Here is a 27,515-nt window from a genome sequence, read left to right as displayed (position 1 = left end):
GCCTACACAATGGGAGACAATATTTGGAAATGACATATCAGATAAAGGTCTAGTATCCAGAATTTATAAAGAGATTATTCAACTCAACAACAAAAAGACAGCCAACCCAATTACAAAATGGGAAAAAGACTTAAACAGACACCTACCAGAAGAAGAAATACGGATGGCCAAGAGGCACATGAAGAGATGCTCAATGTCCCTGGCCATTAGAGAAATGCAAATCAAAACCACAATGAGATATCATCTCACACCCACCAGAATGGCCATTATCAACAAAACAGAAAATGACAAGTGCTGGAGAGGATGCGGAGAAAGAGGCACACTTATCCACTGTTGGTGGGAATGTCAAAGGGTGCAACCACTGTGGAAGGCAGTTTGGCGGTTCCTCAAAAAGCTGAATATAGAACTGCCATACGACCCAGCAATACCATTGCTAGGTATCTACTCAAAGGACTTAAGGGCAAAGACACAAACGGACATTTGGACACCAATGTTTATAGCAGCATTATTTACAATTGCAAAGAGATGGAAACAGCCAAAATCTCCATCAACAGAAGAGTGGCTAAACAAACTGTGGTATATACATACGATGGAATATTATGCAGCTTTAAGACAAGATAAACTCATGAACCATGTAATAACATGGATGGACCTAGAGAATATTATGCTGAGTGAATCCAGCCAAAAACTAAAGGACAAATACTGTATGGTCCCACTGTTGTGAACGGACATTCGAGAATAAACTTGAAATATGTCATTGGTAACAGAGTTCAGCAGGAGTTAGAAACAGGGTAAGACAATGGGTAATTGAAGCTGAAGGGATACAGACTGTGCAACAGGACTAGATACAAAAACTCAAAAATGGACAGCACAATAATACCTAGTTGTAAAGTAATCATGTTAAAATACTGAATGAAGCTGCATCTGAGCTATAGGGTTTTTTTTGTTTTTGTTTGCTTGTTGGTTTGTTTGTTGTTGTTGTTTTTTACTATTACTACTACTTTTATTTCTTTTCTTTATATTAACATTTTATATCTTTTTCTGTTGTGTTGCTAGTTCCTCTAAACCGATGCAAATGTACTAAGAAACAATGATCATGCATCTATGTGATGATGTTAAGAATTACTGAGTGCATATGTAGAATGGTATGATTTCTAAATGTTGTGTTAATTTCTTTTTTTTTCTTTCCGTTAATAAAAAAAAAAAAAAAAAAAAACCCAAGGAGAAAAAAAAAAAAAAAAAAAAAAAGAAACGCTTTGACAAATTGTACTCCATCAAAGTTAAAATCTCTGTTCTTCAAAGGATACTATTAATAAACTGTAAAAGTAAGGCAGGGGCTGGGAGGAAAATATTTGCAATACATACACTAGATATATGACTTGTACTCAGGTTTTTTTTAAAGAAACTAGAAATCAGTAATAAAAAGACAAGCAACCCATTAAAAAGTGGGCAGAAGGCTCAGATACTTCACAAAAGAAAATATACAAATGGCCAATAAATACACGAATAGGTGATCAACATCATCAGTTATTAGGAAAATGCAAATTAAAACCACAAAAGGTAATGCTTTCTACCAACTGGAAGAACGAAACTGGGATGACTGTAACACATACTGGAACTTTCATAAATTGGTGGTGAAAGTGTACAAGTTCCATCCACTTTGGGAAGCTAGCCATGTTAAAACTGAAATGTACTGATTCGATGACTTTGCCTAATATTTACCTAAGAGAAATAAGCTTTTTTTTTTATGGCCACAAAAAGACATGGACAACAATATTCATAGACACTTTATCTATAATAACTAAGAGCTATAAAGAATCCAAATGCCCATCAAAGGAGAATGGACAAATGACGGTCTAATCGTAAGATGAAATAGGACTCAGGTTTGAAAAAGAGCAAAACCAGTGATATATGAAACGATACAGAAAGAAGATACTGTATCATTCCATGTATATAAAGCTCAAGAATAGCCAGACTGATCTATGGTGACATAAATAAGAAAAGTAGCTGCCCATAATGGATGGTGCAGATTGATTAGAAGTGAACATCAGGGAACTGTTAGTATCATGAAAATATTCTTTATCTTGATTGGATATCCGTTACATGAGTACATACATTTAACATCACTCATCAAATTATACCCTTAATTTTTATAGTACGCAAATTTAAATAAATTTAGGCACTAGTAAAAATACATAAAAGCTGGGCAAAGCATATGTGGGATCACTTGTTTGAAAGCTGCTTCCTCAAATTCATGGAAAGTTAATGAGTTCATTCAAGTTTGTAACAATTTTAAGAATAGGGAGTAAGACCTAGTTATAGTCCATTTCAAAATCTCTTAGTTACATAATTAAAGGGCTGAAAAGTCAAGAACAAGACAAGATATTCATTATCACTGCTAATGTTTGACATCATTTTGGACATTCTAAGAAAACCAATGAAACAAAGAAAGGAATTTATATATGTTAACAGAAATGAGATTAATTGGTGTTATATATAAATATATGATTATCCACTTTGAAAATGCCAAGACAAAAATATTAACAATAGAAAAAAGCCCTACAAAATAATAAATGTGACAATAAGTGCTTAAAGACTTTTCTACATACCAGAAATGAACACTTTCCAAAATATGATGAAAATAATATTCTATTATCTATAACAGAAAAAAAAAAACAGAAAATGTTTTAAAATGAACTCAGCAGGGGGTGCAAGGGTAGTTCAGTGGTATAATTCTTGCCTGGCATGTGGGAGACCTGGGTTAGATTCCCGGTCCATGCACTTCCCAAAAAACAGCAAACAAGTGAAACAAACAAAAATTCAACAAAAGGTGCTGCACTAACAGGAAATATACTGAAATGTGACCCGGCCATACAGCATACAAAAAAAAAAAAAAAACCAGATTATAATTATATGATTATATGTATTAAATATATATATCAAATCTCTCTGAAGAATGTAAGAGACAAGTAAATGAATGACTCAAATATATCATGTTTTTCTCAAGCAAATTTTTACATTAATTCAATTCTAATTTAAAAATTTCCAGCTTATAGAAAATTGGAAACATGGTTCCAAGTTCATATGGAAGAGTAAGTTGATACACATTTTTTCTGTAAAGTGGTGAATAATTTTGGGGAAATCCCTAGAACAGGAATTGCAACACATTAGAAAGGTATAGGAATTATGGTAACAGATTACTTATTCAGGGACAGATATACCAATGAAAGGGAATTGAGACTAGAGAAGCAGACTCTAGGCTTTAATACATGGCATGCTTACATAAACTCATCATTAGTGCATGGCATTGCTTATATAAGGTGTTGACAATTTAAATTCATAGAAGGATAGATTCTTCAGTAAACTGCACTGAAATAATTAGCTGTTTGAAAAATTAATGTTAGATTTCTTCATGCTACAATTAAATGAACTTCAGAAGACAACCTGTTTAATTGCATATGGAACATTTATAAAATGTCTTACACAAATAAATATACATTGCATCAAGTACATTTTATAATAAACAATTAGTATACAAATAATATAATTTTATATGTAACTTAACTGCATGCTAGAACATAAATTAACACTCTTCAGAGGAAAATTATGGAAACCCGAATCTCTAAAACATACCTTCCATAATGTCCCATGTACAATATAAAAAATTACTAGCAGTGTGAAAAAATAGGTAAGTATAATACATAACAATAAGACAAGGTGGCCAATAGAAACAATAGAGTTATTGGGATTATTGGGAATATCAGACAAGGACTTTAAAGCAGTTATTGTAAATATGATCAATGATTATAAAAAGGGAACCATTATGAATGTCCATCATAGAAATGAGAGCTTTAAAAAATAACCTAATAGATATTCAAGAATTCTTATGCAAAATTTGTAAAACTTAGTTTCCATGGCTGGTCTTAAGAGCAGACTGAAAACAGCCAAAGAACGTGACAGTGAACTTTAAGAAACATCAATAGAGACTAATTTGAAGAAGAAGAAAGAAAAAAGCAAAAGGAACATAACTAATAGACAGAGTCTCAATGACCTGAGAGAAAACAGTTCAACATATGTATGTTTGCTATCACAAAAAAGGAGAAAATAATGAAGCATAAAAAATATTGAAATGATGGCGAAAACTTTATGAATTCATTTTAAAATATCAAATTTAGGATGTTAAGTATTGCTTTCTTTCTGTTTATTCTGCTTAGAATTCACAAACTTAACCAAGTGATAAATACAAAGAAAACTAAACCTAGGCATATCAGAGTCAAAATGATGAAAACCAAAGAAAAAGAGAAAACCTTGGAAGCAGCGAAAGTAAAACATCTTACATACTGAAGTATAAAGATAAGAATGTTTACTGAGTTTTCAACAGCAATTATGCCAAATGGAAAGCAATGGGAAATTTTTAAAAGTGCCGAAGGAAAATCCCTCTCAATCTATTATATCTAGTAAACATATCCTTCAAAATTGAAAGTGGAAAAGATTTTAAAATAAAGGAAAACTGAGAAAAAATTTTTTACAGCAAACTTGCAACTGGAGGAAAAATGCTAATGGGTATATTTCAGGCTGAAGAGAAATAACATAAATGGAAATTTGGATCTATGGAAATGAATAAAGAACCCTGGAAATGGTAAATATATGGGCAAGATTGTCCTTTTTTCTTAACCAATTTAAAGTACAGCTGTTTAATGTAAAGTTGTAATGTTCTGTGGTGTTTTTGACATTTGTAAATGTAAAAATACTCAAAACTGGCATAGAGAATGGGGGAAGAAACAAATGGATCACAACATTCCATGGTTCTTACATTTTATATGAAGCAGTATAATAGTAACTAAATAAACTGTGATAAGCTAAGGATGTATATTTTAATTTTCATATTAATGTGTATAAAAATGAGACAAAGAAATACAACTGAAAAACCAATAGAGAAAATGTAGGTCTAAAAAGTATTTACTGATACAAAAGAAGTCAGAAGATGAGGAACATTACAATAACAACAAAAGATGAGACAAACAGAAAATAGCAAAATGGTAGATACATACCAAACCATATCAACACTTAACATTAAATGTAAATGGACTAAACATTACAAATAAAAGACAGAGATTGTTAGAAAGGATTTTTTTAAAAAACAGGGAAAAAATAGAAGCTGTTAAAAAATCACTTTTCACTTTAAATGTACACTGAGAGTAAAATAATGAAAAATACAGTCCTTAAAAGCAGCAAGCATGAAAAAGATTATATGGCTCTAATGATATCAAACAAAGAAGGGCTTATGACAAAGACTACTACCAGAGTTAAAGAGGGACAGTTTATAATGATAAAAGGATCAATTTATCATAAAGATGTAAAATCATAAATGTTAACGTAGAAAAAATATATACAAATGGCCAATGAAATATGAAAAGATGTCCAGCATCATTATTCATCAAGAAAATGAAAGTTAAAGCCAGAATGAGATGTATTTCATAATCATTAGAATATCTAAAATTTAAAAAGACTGACATCTCCATAATTCCTGGCAAGGATGTTGAGCAACTGGATCATTAAATCATTATATGTTAATGATCTAAGTATAAAATGATAAAAAATACTTTGGGTTATCATTTGGCAATTTCTTAAAATTTAAACATATCCCCACTTCATGGCCTAGGAACTTGCGTAAAAGAAAAAAGAAGAAAAACGCACATCCATAAAAAAGCTTGTGAAAGATTGTTCTTACTGGTTCAATTCATAATAGCCCATAGCTAGCAAAGAGGCAAATTTCCACCAAAAGGAGAATGTATAAACAATCTTTGTTACATTCACATATGTTCTCATTTGCTAGTTGCCAGAATGCAAAATATGAGAAATGGAACAACTTTTAAAAAGGAAAATTTAATAAGTTGCTAGTTTACAGTTCTAGGACTGAAAAAATATCCGCATTTAAGCAAGGCAATAGAACTGTTCAATCTAAGGCATCCAGGAAAAGACACCTTAGTTCCAGAAGGCTGATGATGTTCAGAGTTTCTCTCTCAACTGAGAAGTCACATAGTGAGCATGACGGTGTCTGCCAGCTTTCTCTTCAGGCTTCTTGTTTCATGAAGTGCCCTGGGAGGCACTGTCCTTCTTCAACTCCAAAGGTCTCTGGCAGCGTGGACTCTCTGCTTCATTGTGCCTCGGCTCTGTTGTTGTGTCGTGGCCCTGCATCTCTCTCCTCATTCTCAAAAGGAACTCTCTCCAAAATGTCTCCGTTTTTATAGGATTCCGGTTAACTAACCAAGACCCACATATGTCTCCATCTAATCAAACTTAATACCCACCCCTGATTGAGTCACATCTCCATGGAGATAACCTAATCAAGTTCCCAACCTATAGTTCTGATTAGAGATTAGAAGAAACCATTGCTCTCACAAGATTGATTACGATTAAAACATGACTTTTCTAGGGTACATACATCCTTTCAAACTGGAACAACATAATAGAATAGAAACAACATGGATGAGTCTCAATATCTTATTTAAATAAACAAAGAAACAGACACAAATGATAATACTCTAGGTTTCCATTTATATTAAACTCAAGAATAGGCAAAATTCATCAGTGGTGATAACAATCAGAACTTTGATTGTTTATAAGGCATGGATATTGACTGAGAACAGTTAGGAAGGAACTCCCCGAGGTAATAGAAATATTCTATATTTTAATTTGGGTACAACTACATAATTTTCAAAAGCTGTGGAACTGAAAACTTAAGATTTCTGATTTAGCCTTGATGGGAGGTGACTACAGAGCTTAATCTGAATTCTAACATTAATAGTCGTTTTAAAGATAGGTGTAGCACAATCATTGGGGTGCTGATAATAAAGTACATAAGTACATTTGGCCATTCTACCTCCCATTAAATTTGCATGGAGAATTCTCAAGGCTCCCTTATAAGAGGCCTTCTCTTTACTGAAATGCAGGCATATTTGGCTCAAAGCAACAACAAGGAAACAAAGAACAAAAGGTTCTTTCACAGAACAGTCTGAAAATACAAGCATTTGAAGGGAAACTTCAAAATCATATTTGTATGCTGAATTCCTATAGGTACTATAGAAATTTCCCTAGAATTAATATTAGGAAAATATCACTATCATAGTTGACTTGATTGAATCCATGGGAAATCATATATGTGCCACGAAACAGAGTATGCAAAACGTAGTTTTCCCCTACCTTCTGCCACATGTGCAATATTTCTCAAAGCTTTGAACCAATACAGTAAAAGTCCTTCTTCACAATCAAAGAGGTATGCTTTGCCTCGAATAGTTGGAGAGAGATGGCTCAAGCTCAACACTCAGCATCCTCCCCTCCATATCCTTATTCATTTGTCCACTCCTTCATCACTGGTTATTCTGTTGCCAATTATTGAACAAATTGAACCACTAGTTTGCTAAGTCATTGTTCTGGCCATTGGAGACACAGCTTGTGATAATTTGAAAAACGTCTGTGTGCTGCCTGGGCTTCCACAGTGTTTAAGAAACACCTTCCAGCCCTGAGTCATGAACTCCCCTTGCCCCAAGTTGGAAATGTGGCCACTCCCATCCCACGCACACACCTCACCCCAAACCCACAGTGGGTCCCACGTGATCAACTCACCATCCCACTGCCCTTGGATTGCCAATCCCTTTTCATTTTCAACTGCACATACCTTAAATCAAGCTCTCCTTAACTCCAGCAGGAGAGCTACCAATCTCTACCCCCGACCCATGACAGGACACAAGCTCTTGGAACCCTCTCACTTTACCTCTGTCCTCCCCACCTGCTGGTTGCACCCTGAGCTGATGGCACTTCCCTTGGACCCCTCACCCACCCCCACCCGACGCTGAACCTGTGAATAACAAACAATCTTTTCTATGCATTATGGCCTCAGTTTCCCATTGTGTCGCACCTCAACTCCACTTGGACCCAAATTTAAAATGCAACTTGACATTCAAAACACAACAGGATAAAAACAGGTAAGAATCCTTGCCCTAAAGTAGCTTGCATTTTAATTTGAGGGAGGAAAATTTTAAAAATAAATAAACAAAATATATGGCATGTTAGGTTAAGGAGGGAATCTTGGTTGTGGGTATGTGCGTGCAATTTTAGAAACAGTTATGAGAAAATCCCAAATAGGAATCCCATCTATGCTTACCCTTTGAGAGACGCTGCTCTGAGCACCTTCCGTGTATCAGCATATTGGTCCTCATGGACCCCTAAGGAATGGGTGCAGTGCTGTTATTACCCCATTACCATTACCAATGTGAACATCTCACACCCTTGCACTTTAAAAAAGATGACAACTGCCATTCCCACCTTGCCATTCTCTTGGAGGTTATTAAACTTCAGAAACTTGAATCCATGAGCACAACTCAAGTGGTGTTTCCCGGACATGGAGCATTCTGCTCACGCTTGGATTCAGGACACCCAGCACTGCTGGAGAAGGGAACTCAAGTACTGTGGAAGACGCTTAGAAAGAGTCAGCGCAATGATGGACTGCCTGCTTTTGGAAGGTGCAAGCCAGCAAGCTTGGGGATTTGGGATCACTGTCTCTCCCTCCTCAGTGGACTTCCCTTTGGCTAACTGCAGGGAAGCCACGGGGCCTTCACTGCAGCCTCCTGTGGTTCATTGCTGTGGCCACTCCTGCCTCATGGTACTTCATTTCATCTGACATCAAGCTGCCTGGGGGGTCTTGTCACAATGCAGACTCTGATTTGGACTCTCTGGGGCCAAATTTGGCCTTTCTGGGGCAGGCCTGAGATTCTGCATTTCTAACAGGCTCCCAGGTGATGCCAGTATTACTGGTCATTGGAGCGCACTTTGAGAGGCCTGAGTTAGCCTAAAGGATGCAGTCTAGAGTGATGTGAAAACAGACTGAAATACCAATGCCAAAATGTCTGAGGGGTCTCAAACGATCCTGTCACCAGACAAAGGTAATGCACTCAAATGACCTATGCCCTCAAATGACCAATTCCTGAGACACCTGGGTTTCAAGGAGACCTCAGGAAGCAGGAGATCAGATGGACTTTGGGCCCAAAAATCTGTCTCCCCAAGGCTAGGGGAGATCAAAGTTTTTATGGATTCTAAGAAGGGGAACTGCAGCATTACAATTTCAATAGCAAGTGTAAGCAGACCTTGAGACAGAGTTATCATCACAATAGCAGGTACAGGCAGAAACAATTTACAGATGTAAAGGACAGAAACAGCTGGAGCCAGTGGATGGTTGGTTCTGAGTTGATTCAAGTTATCCCACTAGCATTAGGGGATTTGTCCTCACAAGTTACTTTGAGGGGGGGAGAAAACCTGGATAAAGGGAATCCCCGCTTTTACAATCACAAAGGCAGAAGATAAAGACTTTTACAATCATTATCAGAGATCCCGGCAGCTGAATCGCTGTTCAGAGATTTCAGCTTTTTCCCTCTATCTACTCCAACATACCAGAAAGAATAAAAAAGGAATATTTATATAATGATTCAGTGCTCATAATCATTCATTAAATCCAAACTTCTTGCTTATAACCACCCACCAAAGGTGTCGACTTCAGCAAAAACAAAACTAGGTTTTCAAAGTGTTAATAGCATGTGTGAATGTAACTTGGAACGCTTGCAGAGGGCTTCCATATTCATTTATTTCAAGCTCAAAGAATCTCTGTGAAATCAGTAAGACAGAAATTATTTTTTCTTATTATTATTAAAGAAGAAAACTCACTTCAAGACAGGTTAAATAGATAGATAAAAATAACATTACAAATTAGTCTAAGGACAGAGCGAGAATTCTCTCACCATCTGAGTTTTATGACTTTTTTCAATTGTATCCAGATTCCTTACATGGTTTCTTTCCCCACAAGTCCAGTTATATTTTTCTTCCACATATAAGCTCAATAAATAAACATGATTGACAATGATGAAGTTGATTTATTTGTTAATTCAAAATCAAGACTATCAGTTTAGGGAAAAAGTTTCCCTTTGGGGGAAAAAAAGAGCTACATTTTTTCTAGTAGAGTGTGATTATTATTTTTGTTTTAGGATGTTAACAAGTCATTCACACCACAAAAGAAGCATTATAATTCCCACTCACAGAGTGATTATATGCTAGAGATGTAAAATATGAAGTTATTTCACTTTTATTACCCAGTACTTATTTCAAGATTGGCAGAGAAAAAAATTCAAAAATTCCATTTATTACATAAGCATGTTCCACTTCTTAGAACCACCTAAAATATCTTTCTTCTGCATCAAAAAGGCTTAGCTATTTTCAACTTCGGTAGGAAGGAAAGGGTCAATATAAGTGACACTAAGAAGAAAAACCTCACACAACGAGCCATTGAGCCCTCTTGACTTACATAATGCCAGAAAGAAAACTCAGCAGGAGTTAGAAAAAAATGAGTGAAGACAAAGTTTGTAAAATTAAGTTTTGAGGAATCAGGAGTTTTAAACATATTTGTACTCACAGGTCTTCTTTGAATGACATACTATCTTCCAAGGGTGTGGTTTAGAAATTTTATGATTTCCTTGGTCCACAAAGTTATAGAGCAAATGGTGTTTACATATGTATAAGTGGTGCAAAGTCTTTCTGTTTCTCTGGCTTTTGAATAGGGGAGAGTCTGGTCTGGGAACAAATTAAAATGTGAACACTAAGTTGATTCTTTGAATTTTATTGAAGCCTAAAAAATAAAATTATTTTTTAACCCTAAAACTTCAAATTGGTAAAAAAAAAAATTGTATAGTGAAAATACCCTGCACTGGAAGTTAGAAAACAAAAGCTTCTCTGATTCTTTTACCTATTAATTATGAGGTTTAGGATAAGTTCTTAACTTCTTTGACACTCATGATAGTAATAACTCTAAAACTATTGAGACAGTTAATCAGAGATAATTCCTAAACCTACTGAGAATCGTATCCCACACATTATCATACTATCCTTATTAGAAAAAAAGTATATTTTGTGTTTTAGAGTAAGATAGATTGGTGGTAGGTAGGTAGATGGATAGATAGATAAATGGATGGATGGGTAGATAGATGGATAGGTAGGTAGAAAAGATAGATGAGATAAAAGAATAGATGGATGGATAGATGGATGGATAGATGGACAGACAAAGATTCCCCTCTTATTTCTGCAGAGGGTTTGGGGACTAAGTAAAATAATTATATAAACATCTATTATTATCTGCCATATAAACCTTATTACTATTTTTATTTCTAAATTATCTTCATTTGTTGAAAGAATTTTTTTTAAAGAGTGGCTATATGTAATAAGTTCAATTTAAAAAACTATGGGAAATGAATCCATATTACTATTATTTTAATATTCAGCTAGAAATGTAACAGCTAAGGACCACTTTTAAATTCTCCTTAACTCTTATAAATGAAGGTCCCCTTTTGGACCTTACTTGGCATGTCCAAGATTCTCACTGTAAGAGCTAATGTGGTAAAACCAGGCCCTAGGACCATGTGCACAGAGCGGTGGTTATCATCAGGACAAAATTTGACAAGGATGGATCCTTAGACAAGACATTTCAGATATCTGGATTCCAGTCCTGTTTCAGGGCTAACAATTACTTTGGGAAAAACCTGTGTCCATTGCTGCATTTCAGTCTTCTCTGTTGTGTTGCCAGACACTTGTCTCATGAATGTCATGAGATTAAATTAGAGCATATTATGGACTTCTAAAAGAAAGAGAGCTGAGAGTCAGATGGGAAGATTTAGAGCCACCCCACTGTGTTTGGCTCTTCTAGTTCACACAAGAGGATCATCTAGACCAATTAAGGTAATTTCATCCTGCTTACCAGGGCTCCAGGGATTGGTCTACCCACACCGAATACTGACAAAAGAGGGGATTTCCTGGATGCTGGTTCCCAGAAGAGAGAGGTCCATTCCTCACTGTCAGGACACGGGTGAGGAAGCTCTGCTTACTGTCGGCAATAGCCTTATGGAGATGAGGAAGCTGATGCTGTAAAAAACAAAAGTGGGCAGGTGAAGGGGTCTGACTCTATTTTTCTCCTTTATTAAACAGAAATTCACATGTACTTTAATATATAGTTAATACATTAATTATATATATTAATGTTGTTAATTTTTTGATTGTCCAAAATAATTTTTCAAGAATCTATTTTGAAATAATTTTCTTTGTATTTCATTTTTACTTTAAGCTCAAGCAGTACCCATACAAAATAAGATTTGAAAGCAGGTAATATTTATGCTATATTATTCATGAAATAAGTACAAGTTGTAAAAAGCATGAGATGATTCCATCTTTTTAACACATGTGTTATATACAGAGATATAAACTTCTTATATGCATATATGTAAATATACAGTCGTACACAGTTGTATTTGCTGATATTTACACAGAAACAGATATATGGCCAGATTATCTGGCAATTGAATTAGGAGCTTTAAAGAAAGGTGAGCCATTTGATTTTTTTAGAGAAGCATTAAACTTTTGAAATAACTTCCCCCAAATTAGTAGTTTGCATTCCCAAATATTTAAAACATACACAATGAATATAGTTGCATTTTACTAGACAAATAAAACGTAACTGACCATGTAAATATAACACCAAGTTAACGGATCCCAGTGATTTTTGATTGGTCTTTTTGTTAGAGAATCATTGCTTCTGTGCCTCTCTGTAACTGTAAACAAACTACAATTACATTACACCCTTTTTACTCTATTTTTTTTTTTTTTTACCTTGCTGGTCTCTTAGGCATTGCCTAAAATCACTCACATATCAAGAACCTTCAATAGAGAAGTGTCTTTGACATTCATTAGAAACAAGTTATTTGCTGAGCTCTCAACATAATGCCTTCAAATCTATAGATTTTCCAAATTCTGTATAGCTGAATACTGTAAATCAGTCAGAAGAAGCATGTCATTTTTATTAACAAACATAATTTTATCACTAATATGGCTTGGCATATTTCTGGAGCAAGGATGTTAAAATGAAGCAGATTCCATAATTAATAGATTGATTCAGATCAAGAGGAAGAAACTCTTTCCTGCCCTTTTTTCCTTTTAACAATTATTTTATAATTTCCCTTTGCATCTCAGTCTCACAGTACTGTAGAAGTTTCTAATAACAACACACCAATTTGCCACATTTGCAGATGTATTCCTTATTTCATTTGCCTTTATTAAGTTACCTTTGATTCCTAAAGTGTTTCAATATCTCTGTGAATACAGAGACTGATCAAATACTTTTTCAGATTTTCTGCAAATAGAATGCAGAATACTTGCATTTATATCCATTGCCCAATGGTTCATAACCCAGGGTATATCAGAATCATCTGAGGAGCTTTTAAAATCCATGGTCTGAGCCATGTACACCATTCCCAAAAGTTGCCAATGACACTGCAGTTTGGGATATTTGTTTCAAAGTTTAAGTTTCCCTGGTCAGTGACCTAGAAAAATCTTTGCATTCCCTAACATTTTCAGCAAAGATATTCCTCTTATTAGTTTTTGAGGATTCTTATACCTAATTATAAAGAAACAGCTCTTATTTAACTAACCATCCAGTAATTTAAGTGTCTGTTTCATTTTCTGGAGGATACTTCATTAAGCCATGGATGCTGATATACTGGAAAATTACTGACAAACACGACATTCTAGTCCTCAGAGACTCTTGCTGGACCTTTCAAAAGGAAAAAGATTTAACTGCGTGGAGAGAAGGTTATGCTAAACTGCACTGTCTATGTTAGCAGTGGCGTACTTGATCATCTTTCAAACCAGAAGCCCGTTCAACAGCTGAATTATAGCATTCCGATGGTAAAGATGGATGGACGTTAGTTTTTTCTACTCTTCCCTTAAATTCCTCTGCCAGTGCAAAGGAATCAAAGAAAGTTTAAATTAGGAGTCATCAATTTCACACTTTTTTCGCAGCTCACTCTATCTCCAGACGTAAAATAGAATGCGTCCCTTTTGTAAAGCCATTACTTAATTGACATGGAAGCAAAATATCGGCATAGATAGTTTTGGAAAAATTATCCAAGATTACTTAAATAAACCTTGGTAACAGTACAGATGAATTCTTAAAACAGGGTTGGAATTCAGTAAGCGCAGAAAAGCGAGGACCCCCTAGGCCTGATGAAGGGAGGTGAGTTCTACGGGTTTACAGGCTAAGTAGTATGTTCGGGAACCTTGACTTGCTGAGCCTTTCTCAGCCACAATATGGACTGCAACAGGGTAACAAGAAACATGGGTGAAAACACAATGTGTCAAAAGACAAAAGAAGAAACACAATGTGAGACATGGACTTGGTACTTTACCACCTTGTAGCAATTTTGAAGAAACACCTACCATCTTTGTCAAAAGCTATCTTTCCTTCAATATTTGAACTCAATTTCACTATTTTGCTGTCCATTTTTGGTTGTCTCCTTTAAAGCAAGAAATGTGGATTTTCCCCAATAATGAAGGGCTAGAGTCCATAGACAACGTCCTTTCTCATCCCCCAAACAAGTTGAATTCTTAAAATAGTTTAGTAACTCAAAGAACTGCCAGTCATGACGAGATGTCCCAAGGAAAGAATGCTTTCTCTGTTTCTACATTCCCAAATTGAGTTGTCTTCCTTTGTCCCTCTCTTGGAAAGAACGCTTCTGAAATGTCAACTGCCTATGGCAGCACTGGGTGAGCAACTATTCCCCAAGCTGGGTAAGCATGGTTGTGTTCAGAGGATTTTCCAAAATAAGACTTGTCTTTCTGCAAGGGTGGAAATTGACTCTGTGGCCTGAGGTAAGACATTTGGTGTCTCCCCCTGGTTTCCATAATCTATGAAGCATGGCCCACAGCTGTCAGGAACTTCCTGGAAGTGCTGGAGAGAGTAATGAGATTACATCCATGGAGTCCTTTGGGGCTTTCAGAAAATGTACTGCATTCATAAATGAACTATAATTTGATATTAACCTAAATGTACTTATGCTTCTATCAACTAGATTGTTTAACAGTGACAGAAAACAAGTCCTTCTCAGGGTTCTTTATCATTTCATCAAAATAATCTTTGGAAATAAATGATGTATCAGTTCTTCAGTCATCTTTTTTATCATAATGAACTTTATTTTCAGAGCAGTTTTAGGTTTATGGAAAAACTGCCCAGAAAGGACAGCATTCCCATAAACCCCTCCCCGCACCTACACATACACACAGATTCGCCTATCATCAATATTTTGTGTTTGTGTTGTCCATTTGTTACAACTGATGAACCAATATTGATACATTTTTAGTATCTAAAGACTATAGTTTACATTAGGGTTTATGCTTTGTGTTGTACAATTCTATGGGTTTTCGCCAAAGGAATGTCATGCATACACCAAAACAGTTTCACAAGGAATAGTTTCACTGCTGTAAAAATGCAATGAAACATTAAGATTAGAGGATGCCCTGTCCATGCCCCACCTATGAAATAAAGCCCATATTACGGAGGCCAGTGAGAAGTACCTTCCAGGCACTGGGCTCCAACAAACTTCCCTGCCTACTGATGCCCTATGCTACAATCTCACACCCTGCTCTCCCATTTTTCCCCTGATAGGTCATACTCTCAGGCCCTTGCTCCAATTTCAAATGTCCTTTCACTCCACACTCTTTCTCTGACTCTCTCTGAATCCTCCTTACCTGCCAAGGCCCTGTTTACATACATATCCTTAGGAAAGTGTCTCTTGATCCACCAGACCAAAGTAATCCCTTCCTCCACTGCTGAATAGAACATCAGCGGGACCTTTTCTTCATGCTTGTACCACTGGACTTGGTACAAGAGTTATTTGCAATACCTCACCTCTAAGTCGCATTCACCAAAGGCTGCTCTTTTTTGTATTGCCACCCCACCCCCTTCCCTGGGCAGAGCACACTGTCTTATTTGTAAAACGCATCAGTACATGTTGTTGAGATGATTATGTCTGCCTTGGGTCCTTCAAATGAGGCAGGGCAATGTCATTCCATCATCTGTTGGCTAATTAACTTTTACAGCATAGATTTATATACATTTCATTGGTAGGTTCTCTTATTTTCTCAAACATATGGCACGAGCAGAGAAACAGAACATTTTAAGGCTGAATTTGAGACCCTGGTATGCATGGAACACTACACTGGCTAAGCAATTCTGCCCTTTAGTGTACATTCCCGATACAATCATCCGTATCATCTGACTTCTTCCCGTTAACTCAGCACCTGCTGGAAGTGAATAAAACCCTGAACCAGGAACTGTTGGTTTTGACCCATGTGCACTGCAAACTGCCCAAAACTAGAGCTGAATTGCAGACCCCTGGAACAAAATATGAATCTTCCAAGCAAGCCTCATTCATTCCTGTTTTAAAGCACCACTGCTGGCATTCGACTCACACCTGCCCTGAACTGGGTGCCTGTCCACTTTACTCTAGACCCAGTAGAGTGTGTCAGTGTGACATATCCCTGGAGTGACACTTTGGGGGGGACGTTATTGTTAAGTTTATCAAAATGAACTGTGAACACCATCTGTTCATTGTGGTGGCCATTGGATGTGCAGTTCCAAGTCATACAGGGGCTCTTGACTGCTGGATTCAGAGGCATAAAGTCCACCTTCTGCTTACCCAATCTAACAGTGGGAGCTTGTGGCTCTATACACCCACATCTTGATTTCTTTGTTGGATTTATGTTTTTAATGACCCGCTCTCCTCTCATGCCAAGAAGGGATAGTGTGTTCCACATTTTCCCCCACTGCTGGAGGTCAACACTGTGTGTGGCTGACATGTTCGAAACCACATTGCTCTGAAGTCCTTTGAAGCACACATCTCCACCATTAAAGACCGCATCCCATTGAGAAAAAAATGCAGCACAGGAGTGAGACTGAATTGACCAAATGAACAAAGTACCTCATACAAGCACTATTGTTTTTCAATGTCCCTTATTGGAGGAAATACCACTTGGAGGACTAAGCTACAGACTTAAGATTTTTTCTGTAAGTTAAATGCTGAGTCCATTTGGGATTGCACTCAGTAATTCCATCCATCCCATTCATGGCAGCTTACTGGCATTGCCCTGCTCTGCCTCCAAGCCTGGGAAATACTGCTTATCCAGAGTGTGTCCTGCATTTGGGGCTTGGAGGACTCCAACAGACAGACCACTGTGCTTTCCCATCCAACCTCTCACTGTCAGTGCCCCCAGACTACTCACAGCATGGGCAGCACTGGATGGCTGCCCTGAACCTTCACTCTGCCTCTCTGGCTGGAGTTGGCTTATCTCTAAATTGTCCACCAGATTCACAAAATAACTGCATGTCTCCTAGTGGTGTGATGTGTGCAGTCAACCTTGGGATGTTGTAGAGTCTGTAAGTCAAATTATAGGAGTACTATTCATCTTTTTCTGGGTGGTGAGTAGGTGGGGGTTCATGGTCTGGGAATGGAACCCAGGTCTTCTGCATGGAAAGCAAGCCCTCTACCAATGAACCACCCTTGCAACCTTAGGGGTACTATTGAAAACAGTGCTTTCATATACATAAATCTCTGTTTTCAATCTGAGCGATGATGCGGAGTTCTACTCTCTCTGCAAAAGGCATAGGATGGAGAGGGGGAGTGGTTTTAGCCAGAGGGATAGGGACCTGTCCTTCTGCCACATGCTTCAGGGAACCTGAAAACCTTAGAGGGTTCAAGACCCCACGCCTCAAGAAAGGGCCAATACCCCAAACTGGCAAGTCTTCCCAGGTCATTGCAATGCTACTTAAGAACCACCATAAGGTTGAACTTCATGAGAATGTAAGCAATTCTCAGCCAGGAATCATGTCTTCTCATCTTTATGTCCCCAGTAATTACTGCAATGCCAGGACTGTTGAAGTTCACAACTTAATGGAAAGGATTGTTACTTCTTTAGCTTTGTTTTTTTCTACTTGACACACAGTATCTAGAACCAAGATACCACTTCAAAAAGCTTACATTTAATTTTATGTCCCAGGAGGGGACAAAACAAGCTGATCTCTATCAGCATACTCCTTTCCCTCCCTCTAGACACAGCCAGGACTGGTCTCGAGCCAGTGGGTGTAGGGACTTTTGGGAAATTGAGATTCAGAGAAATGTATTATGAAGGAGATGCCTAGCTGGTAAAGGAAAGAACAGAGCTCAACAGGGAACAAGTCATTCTTTCAAATGAATAAAGCTAATGTCTGAGTCTCAGAAAACGCAAAAATCAAGAGAATCAATAATTTAACCATTCATAGTAAACCATGTCAAAATTTAGGTCTGTATCTGCTTATCTATCTATCTATCTATCTATCTATCTATCTATCTATCTATCTATCTATCTATCTAATCTAATCTATGTACCTACCTATCATCTACATACCTATCTACCAGACCCATCTATTATCCATCAACATCTAATTAGTTGTCTTTCCATCATCTCTCTCTCTCTCTACCTATTTATCTATCAATCATCTACCTATATAGATATTTACAAAAAAAGATCATCTATTCTTTTTTCACTTATCAATAGACTGTAATCGTTTCCCCAACTCAATAAACACTTCTATGAATTCCATGGCATGACTATATTTTTATGTATTTAACCATTTGTATTCTGGATATTTCTCAATTTTGTGAAGTGATCTTAATCTAATGAATGTTTGCAACTGACTTCACCCCAATTATGGTTTTAAGTAACATGTAAAGATTTTCTCTGTTTCAGAGAAACAGATAAATATAAGAATTGCAAGACTCACTAGCCAGACTCTTCTCACACATTTTTGAGTCATGGTTGATTATGCATTCCTGCATGCTGCCTTGCTCATGGAATGTATTCAATCAATGATTGCTTAACCAAGGAAATTATGTAATTACAGATAAATAGACTAAAAGATGCTAAAAATGTAAACATCTATGGGGGTGGGAGAAAGTGAACAGCTCTCTTTTCCAAACTGAGCTGTGAACCAGTGGAGATACTCAGAGGCATCGGGACAAAAGAGTCCAAAATGTTAGCTGTATTACTGGGAAATGTAATATTTTAGGTCATGTCTAAGCTAAGGAGCAACGCTGGGGTCCCCCAAGCTTAGTTGCCTTGTTCTCAGAAGTTCTGAGCTACACAGTCACCCCAGTAGCCCTCACTGACTTCACCCCTTAGTTAAGAGCAGAAAACTGAAGCAAAGTTCCAGAGAAGCTAGGCTGAGCTACCTAAGGCAGGCACCCAGACCAGAGGCCAGGAAGGTGGGACTCCAGGGAAGCAGAACTCATGGAAACCCAAGGAAGGGAGACGGGACCACACTAAAAGTAGATGATATTTCACATGTCTCTAATACCAATTTATCACCAAAATAAAAATCAATGCTCATTTGCTTGTCTACCCCACAAGCTCATAAATATGTGCTAACTAGCCTAAATCACATATCCATCGCTGATTTAACAAAATGATCCTCATTCTTTTGAGCAGCTCTCCTCATCACTTCTGAGAACACACTGATATTTTGGAGGGTATGATTACCGATAAGCCAGCAGAGTTGTTCACGGTTGAACTTCCCCAGAAAGGTATGCCATTGTCTCCCAAAGACAATGTGTCTACAGCATTTATATGTGAGCCAGTTATTTAATTCAATGCTGACAAAAAGTGAAATGTATCCCTCAAAAGAAAATATTTGGCAGGTGGCAGCATATAGACCTCAAATCTGATAGCTTCATTGGATGCCCTAGAAGGACCTGATAGTAAACGCAATTGCTCTCCACATCACTAAGCACACACTTTAAAAGGAATGTGGATGCAGGTATGGGGAAAAGTCCAGAAGTGTAGGAACTGAAATATGAACCAGACGATGATAGTACACACAGGATCTTTGTGCCTTTCTTTATAAGTGGCTGAATTTCTGAGTTTGCCTTTTTTTTTTCACCCATATATTGACTTTTAAAGTTAGGGGAAACATATGTTATTTCCAGAAGAGAAATAAGATTGATTCAGCCTCACTTCCTATAGAAAACAATGTCAGTGCCCTGTCTTGGAGCATTTTTCACCATTTCTGGATCGTTTTAACAATTTTCAGGGAGCCCACCTTGGCTTCAGTGAGTTGGCAACCTTGATGGCCATTGAGAAGGACATCCTTGGAGATCTTGCACCCATATGCACAGCAGGCTAAATAAGCCTTTGAGTCTGCATCCCTTTTCCTTTAACCAAGGGCTCACAGGTGCAGGGTGAAAAAACCTGGTTCTCTGGCTCAGGTTGCGATAAGTCTGAGGAGTAATAGACAGGGGCAGGCTCAAGTCTCCTCTTAGTGGTGCTTGCCTGGCTTCACACCTTTTCTTGTCTCTGCCCCTTCCATCCTACTTTCCTCCTCCTTTTCCTACCTTTCCCCTATGGCGGCCCCCACCCTTCCTGCCCCATGGTTTTCAGAACCTGTATAACTCCCTCCCCTTGAGAGTGGGTGGCATCTGTGACTTGCTTCCAGCCAACAGTATAGCAAACGGGAAGGGATTCTGCAAGTGTGATTAAGGTCCCAAATCAGGTTAACGAAAAGGGAGATCGTCCTGGGTGGGCCTGACTTAATCAGGTGAAAGTCAGAGCCACCCTTTCTCCATTTCTGGATTTGAAGAACTCAGTTGCCTTTTGGGGGAGAGGGACCATGGAGAGGGTCATGTGGCAAAGAACTGTGGCTGGCTTCCAGGAGCTGAGAGTGGCCCTCAGCCAATAGTCTGTTGGGAAAGGGAGGCTTCAGTCCTGTAACCACAAGGAGACGAACCCTGCCAATAGCCTGAAGGTAGGAGATGGGTGTTTCCTACAGCTAAGCCTCTCAGGAGCCTGCAGCCCTGGCTGATCTGGATTGAAGGGAGTGAGATGCTGAATTAGGGAGCCGCACGAAGCCATGCTTGAATTACTGACAGCAGAAACTGTGAGATAATAAATGTGTGTTGTTTTAAGTTGCCACGTTTGCATTAATTTGTCATGCAGTAACAGAAAGCCAGTGAGGAAAATGTGTTTTGGTAAATGACTGTCCCTTCCAATCCATTCTGCCCCAGGACAGGTCATGGAAGTTCCCAAAATATGCTCTTTCTTTTTGCAGTTAGCTCCAGCATCTGACCTTCCAGATGTCCAGATTTGCAGAAAAATGTAAATGAAGAAATCTCACAAAACCAGGGGTTGAAAACCGTGTTGGTAATATCTAAATGCTGTGTGACAAGGTTCTGAGTTGAAATAAAGGGCAGAAGAATAACAAGATTATTCCATGGCAGACTCTTGTGTTCCAAAACATCCACTTCAATATATTCTAAACAAAAAAAGTGATTGCTAGAGAACACATTCGCGTGTGGATTTGGCAGGCACTGAATACACCTCAATTCGACTTGCTTGTTCATGAAAGCAGTCTCTCAGCACCTGCGGCATGTGATGGGAAGGCACTGCAGGGGCGGGAGAGGACAAGGTCCCTCCAGGTGTGGAACTTCAATTCTGGAGGAGAAAGCAGGCTACAGGCAAACAGACTCACAAGGAAATAGCAAGATAGTATCAGAGATGTTTAGTGCCCTGAAGAAAACGAAGCAGGGACTGGGGACGCTGGGGCAGGGTTGATACAGACCACAGCCCAGGAGACACTTCTCAGAAGGCAGCAGAGGCAGAGGACCCAAAGAAGAAACTGCCCTGCGGAGTGAGAATATAACAGTGGAGAGAAGGGCTTTCCCTCCGTGCAGAGGCGCAAGCTCAGAGAGGCATCCATCTCCTTACATAAAAAGGTAACTTGTGGTTCAATTTATTTATGTCATTAACCATGTGGCAATTTAAAGAATTCTTTTTGAATTAAAACATTACTCATGATTTCTGGAGAAGATGGCGGCTTAGTAAGACACGCGGGTCTTAGTTCCTCTTCCAGAACAGCTACTAGGGGAGTAGAAACGATACAGAACAGCACCCGGAGCCACGACAGAGATCAAGAAGACAGTGTACCCCATTCTGGAACGGTTGACTGGCTGGGAGAACCCGCTCCGGTGAGATCGCTGAAGGGTGCGGGCTTCCCCCGGCCAGGGCGGCAGGCGGCCGGAGTCACTCCCTCCCTCCTTTCCGGGCCAACTGGGAGAATTGGACAGGCGGTCCCCTCAAGCTGCGGCGGCTGGCGCCCCCCGCCTCACACACGCGCGGCCCCCCAGACCAGCTGGGAGAATTGGATCGGAGATCCCCAGGCCGTGGAGAACAGTGACCGGGGTCCCTTCTAAACACGTGGCTTCTCGGTCTGGCTGGGAAAGGTGCACTCCCCTGGGCCGCAGCAGCTGGTACCCTCCCGCCACGCTTGGCGCCCCGGGCCGGCTAGGAGATTCGGACGGGCACTCTCCTGGGCTGTGGCAGCCGGCGACCCTCCCCGCGTTCGGATCCGCGGGCCGGCGGGGAGATTCGAATTGGCACACTTCCAAGCCGCTCCGGCTGGCGAACCTTCCCCACGGCGAGAGTTTTCCAAACTTAAAGGACCCACAGCACCTTTTACTGGTGGGACCCGCAGACAAACGAGTGCCACAAGTGCCACTTACTGGGCAGGATAAGAAAAACAGAACCCAGAGATTTCACAGAAAAATCTTTCAAACTGTTGGGTCCAACACCCAGGGAAATCTAACTAAATGCCCAGACGCCAGCAGAAGATAATGGATCACGCTCAGAAAATTGAAAATATGGCCCAGTCAAAGGAACAAACCAATAGTTCAAATGAGATACAGGAGCTGAGACAACTAATGCTGAATATACGAACAGAAATGGAAAACCTCTTCAAAAACAAAATCGATAAATTGAGGGAGGACATGAAGAAGACATGGGCTGATCAAAAAGAAGAAATAGAAAAACTGAAAAAACAAATCACAGAACTTATGGGAGTGAAGTACAAAGTAGAAAAGATGGAAAAAACAATGGATAACTACAAAGATAGATTTAAAGAGACAGAAGATAGAATTAGTGATTTGGAGGATGGAACATCTGAATTCCAAAAACAAACAGAAACTATCTGGAGAAGAATGGAAAAATTTGAGCAGGGGATCAGGGAACTGAAGGACAATACGAAGCGCACAAATATACGTGTTGTGGGTGTCCCAGAAGGAGAAGAGAAGGGAAAAGGAGGAGAAAAACTAATGGAAGAAATTTTCACTGAAAATTTGCCAACTCTTATGAAATACCTAAAATTACAGATCCAACAAGTGCAGCACAGCCCAAAGAGAATAGACCCAAATAGGTGTTCTCCAAGACACTTACTAGTTAGAATGTCAGAGGTCAAAGAGAAAGAGAGGATCTTGAAAGCAGCAAGAGAAAAACAATCCATCACATACAAGGGAAACCCAATAAGACTATGTGTAGATTTCTCAGCAGAAACCATGGAAGCTAGAAGACAGTGGGATGATATATTTAAATTACTAAAAGAGAAAAACTGCCAACCAAGACTTTTATATCCAGCAAAATTGTCCTTCAAAAATGAGGGAGAAATGAAAACATTCTCAGACAAAAAGTCACTGAGAGAATTTGTGAACAAGAGACCAGCTCTGCAAGAAATACTAAAGGGAGCACTAGAGTCAGAAACGAAAACACAGAAGAGAGAGGTATGGAGAAGAGTGTAGAAAGAAGGAAAGTCAGATATGATATATATAATACAAAAGGCAAAATGTTAGAGGAAAATATTATCCAAACAGTAATAACACTAAATGTTAATGGACTGAACTCCCCAATCAAAAGACATAGAGTGGCAGAATGGATTAAAAAACAGGATCCTTCTATATGCTGCCTACAGGAAACACATCTTAGACCCAAAGATAAACATAGGTTGAAAGTGAAAGGTTGGGAAAAGATATTTCATGCAAATAACAACCAGAAAAGAGCAGGAGTTGCTATATTAATATCCAACAAATTAGACTTCAAATGTAAAACAGTTAAAAGAGACAAAGAAGGACACTATATACTAATAAAAGGAACAATTAAACAAGAAAACATAACAATCATAAATATTTACGCACCGAACCAGAATGCCAGAAAATACGTGAGGAATAAACTGTAAACACTGAAAAGGGAAATAGACACAAATACCATAATAGTTGGAGACTTCAATTCCCCACTCTCATCAATGGACAGAACATCTAGACAGAGGATCAATAAAGAAATAGAGAATCTGAATATTACTATAAATGAGCTAGACTTAACAGACATTTATAGGACATTACATCCCACAACAGCAGGATACACCTTTTTCTCAAGTGCTCATGGATCATTCTCAAAGATAGACCATATGCTGGGTCACAAAGCAAGTCTTAACAAATTTAAAAAGATTGAAATCATACACAACACTTTCTCGGATCATAAAGGAATGAAGTTGGAAATCAATAATAGGCCGAGTGCCAGAAAATTCACAAATACGTGGAGGCTCAACAATACACTCTTAAAAACGAATGGGTCAAAGAAGAAATTGCAAGAGAAATTAGTAAATACCTCAAGGCGAATGAAAACGAAAACACAACATATCAAAACCTATCGGACGCAGCAAAGGCAGTGCTAAGAGGGAAATTTATTGCCCTAAATGCCTATATCAGAAAAGAAGAAAAGGCAAAAATGCAGGAATTAACTGTCCACTTGGAAGAACTGGAGAAAGAACAGCAAACTAATCCCAAAGCAAGCAAAAGGAAAGAAATAACAAAGATTAGAGCAGAAATAAATGAAATTAAAAACATGAAAACAATAGAGAAAATCAATAAGACCAGAAGTTGGTTCTATGAGAAAATCAATAAGATTGATGGGCCCTTATCAAGATTGACAAAAAGAAGAAGAGAGAGGATGCAAATAAATAAGATCGGAAATGGAAGAGGAGACATAACTACTGACCTTACAGAAATAAAGGAGGTAATAACAGGATACTATGAACAACTTTACGCTAATAAATACAACAATTTAGATGAAATGGATGGGTTCCTGGAAAGACATGAACAACCAACTTTGACTCAAGAAGACATAGATGACCTCAACAAACCAATCACAAGTAAAGAAATTGAATCAGTCATTCAAAAGCTTCCTAAAAAGAAAAGTCCGGGACCAGATGGCTTCATATGTGAATTCTATCAAACATTCCAGAAAGAATTAGTACCAACTCTCCTCAAACTCTTAAAAATAATTAAAGTGGAGGGAAAACTACCTAATTCATTCTATGAAGCCAACACCACCCTCATACCAAAACCAGGCAAAGATATTACAAAAAAAGAAAACTACAGACCAATCTCTCTAATGAATATAGATGCAAAAATCCTCAATAAAATTCTAGCAAATCGTATCCAACAACACATTAAAACAATTATACATTGTGACCAAGTAGGATTCATCCCAGGTATGCAAGGATGGTTCAACATAAGAAAATCAATTAATGTAATACACCATATCAACAAATCAAAGCAGAAAAATCACATGATCATCTCAATTGATGCAGAGAAGGCATTTGACAAGATTCAACATCCTTTCCTGTTGAAAACACTTCAAAAGATAGGAATACAAGGGAACTTCCTTAAAATGATAGAGGGAATATATGAAAAACCCACAGCTAATATCATCCTCAATGGGGAAAAATTGAAAACTTTCCCCCTAAGATCAGGAACAAGACAAGGATGTCCATTATCACCACTATTTTTCAACATTGTGTTGGAAGTTCTAGCCAGAGCAATTAGACAAGAAAAAGAAATACAAGGCATCAAAATTGGAAAGGAAGAAGTAAAACTATCACTGTTTGCAGACGATATGATACTATACGTCGAAAACCCGGAAAAATCCACAACAAAACTACTAGAGCTAATAAATGAGTACAGCAAAGTAGCAGGTTACAAGATCAATATTCAAAAATCTGTAGCATTTCTATACACTAGTAATGAACAAGTGGAGGGGGAAATCAAGAAACAAATCCCATTTACAATTGCAACTAAAAGAATAAAATACCTAGGAATAAATTTAACTAAAGAGACAAAAAACCTATATAAAGAAAACTACAAAAAACTGCTAAAAGAAATCACAGAAGACCTAAATAGATGGAAGGGCATACCGTGTTCATGGATTGGAAGACTAAATATAGTTAAGATGTCAATCCTACCTAAATTGATTTACAGATTCAATGCAATACCAATCAAAATCCCAACAACTTATTTTTCAGAAATAGAAAAACCAATAAGCAAATTTATCTGGAAGGGCAGGGTGCCCCGAATTGCTAAAAACATCTTGAGGAAAAAAAACGAAGCTGGAGGTCTCACGCTGCCTGACTTTAAGGCATATTATGAAGCCACAGTGGTCAAAACAGCATGGTATTGGCATAAAGATAGATATATCAACCAATGGAATCGAATAGAGTGCTCAGATATAGACCCTCTCATCTATGGACATTTGATCTTTGATAAGGCAGTCAAGCCAACTCACCTGGGCCAGAACAGTCTCTTCAATAAATGGTGCCCAGAGAACTGGGTATCCATATGCAAAAGAATGAAAGAAGACCTGTATCTCACACCCTATACAAAAGTTAACTCAAAATGGATCAAAGATCTAAACATTAGGTCTAAGACCATAAAACAGTTAGAGGAAAATGTAGGGAGATATCTTATGAAACTTACAATTGGAGGTGGTTTTATGGATCTTAAACCTAAAGCAAGAGCACTGAAGAAGGAAATAAATAAATGGGAACTCCTTAAAATTAAACACTTTTGTGCATCAAAGAACTTCATCAAGAAAGTAGAAAGACAGCCTACACAATGGGAGACAATATTTGGAAATGACACATCAGATAAAGGTCTAGTATCCAGAATTTATAAACAGATTGTCCAACTCAACAACAAAAAGACAGCCAACCCAATTACAAAATGGGAAAAAAACTTGAACAGACACCTGTTAGAAGAGGAAATACAAATGGCCAAAAGGCACATGAAGAGATGCTCAATGTCCCTGGCCATTAGAGAAATGCAAATCAAAACCACAATGAGATACCATCTCACACCCACCAGAATGGCCATTATCAACAAAAGAGAAAATGACAAGTGCTGGAGAGGATGCAGAGAAAGAGGCACACTTATCCACTGTTGGTGGGAATGTCAAATGGTGCAACCACTGTGGAAGGCAGTTTGGCGGTTCCTCAAAAAGCTGAATATAGAATTGCCATATGACCCAGCAATACCATTGCTGGGTATCTACTCAAAGGACTTAAGGGCAAAGACACAAACGGACATTTGCACACCAATGTTTATAGCAGCATTATTTACAATTGCAAAGAGATGGAAACAGCCAAAATCTCCATCAACAGAAGAGTGGCTAAACAAACTGTGGTATATACATACGATGGAATATTATGCAGCTTTAAGACAGAATAAACTTATGAAGCATGTAATAACATGGATGGACCTAGAGAACATTATGTTGAGTGAGTCTAGCCAAACACTAAAGGACAAATACTGTATGGTCCCACTAATGTGAACCGACATTCGAGAATAAACTTGGAAGATGTCATTGGTAACAGAGTCCAGCAGGAGTTAGAAACAGGGTAAGATAATGGGTAATTGGAGCTGAAGGGATACAGACTGTGCAACAGGGCAAATACAAAAACTCAA

At 38.1% G+C, this 27,515-nt stretch overlaps 1 protein-coding gene across 3 annotated transcripts in view; it reads right to left on the bottom strand.

The window, feature by feature from the left end:
* PUDP (pseudouridine 5'-phosphatase) overlaps positions 1-27,515 on the bottom strand; it is a 575,274-nt gene that overhangs the window by 169,825 nt on the left and 377,934 nt on the right. For all 3 annotated transcript variants that reach the window (XR_013169370.1, XM_077145311.1, XM_077145310.1), the window contains exon 4: positions 11,795-11,958. Coding sequence is in view for 2 of the 3 variants with exons in the window: in XM_077145311.1 (XP_077001426.1) it covers positions 11,795-11,958 (164 nt within the window). In the remaining variant the exon portion in view is untranslated. The remainder of the gene's footprint in view (positions 1-11,794; positions 11,959-27,515) is intronic.

This window comes from Tamandua tetradactyla, chromosome X (assembly GCF_023851605.1).
Source record: "Tamandua tetradactyla isolate mTamTet1 chromosome X, mTamTet1.pri, whole genome shotgun sequence".
Taxonomy (NCBI): Eukaryota; Metazoa; Chordata; class Mammalia; order Pilosa; family Myrmecophagidae; genus Tamandua; species Tamandua tetradactyla.
Note: the sequence above shows the minus strand (reverse complement) of the source record. Positions and strands in the feature narration are given on the sequence as shown.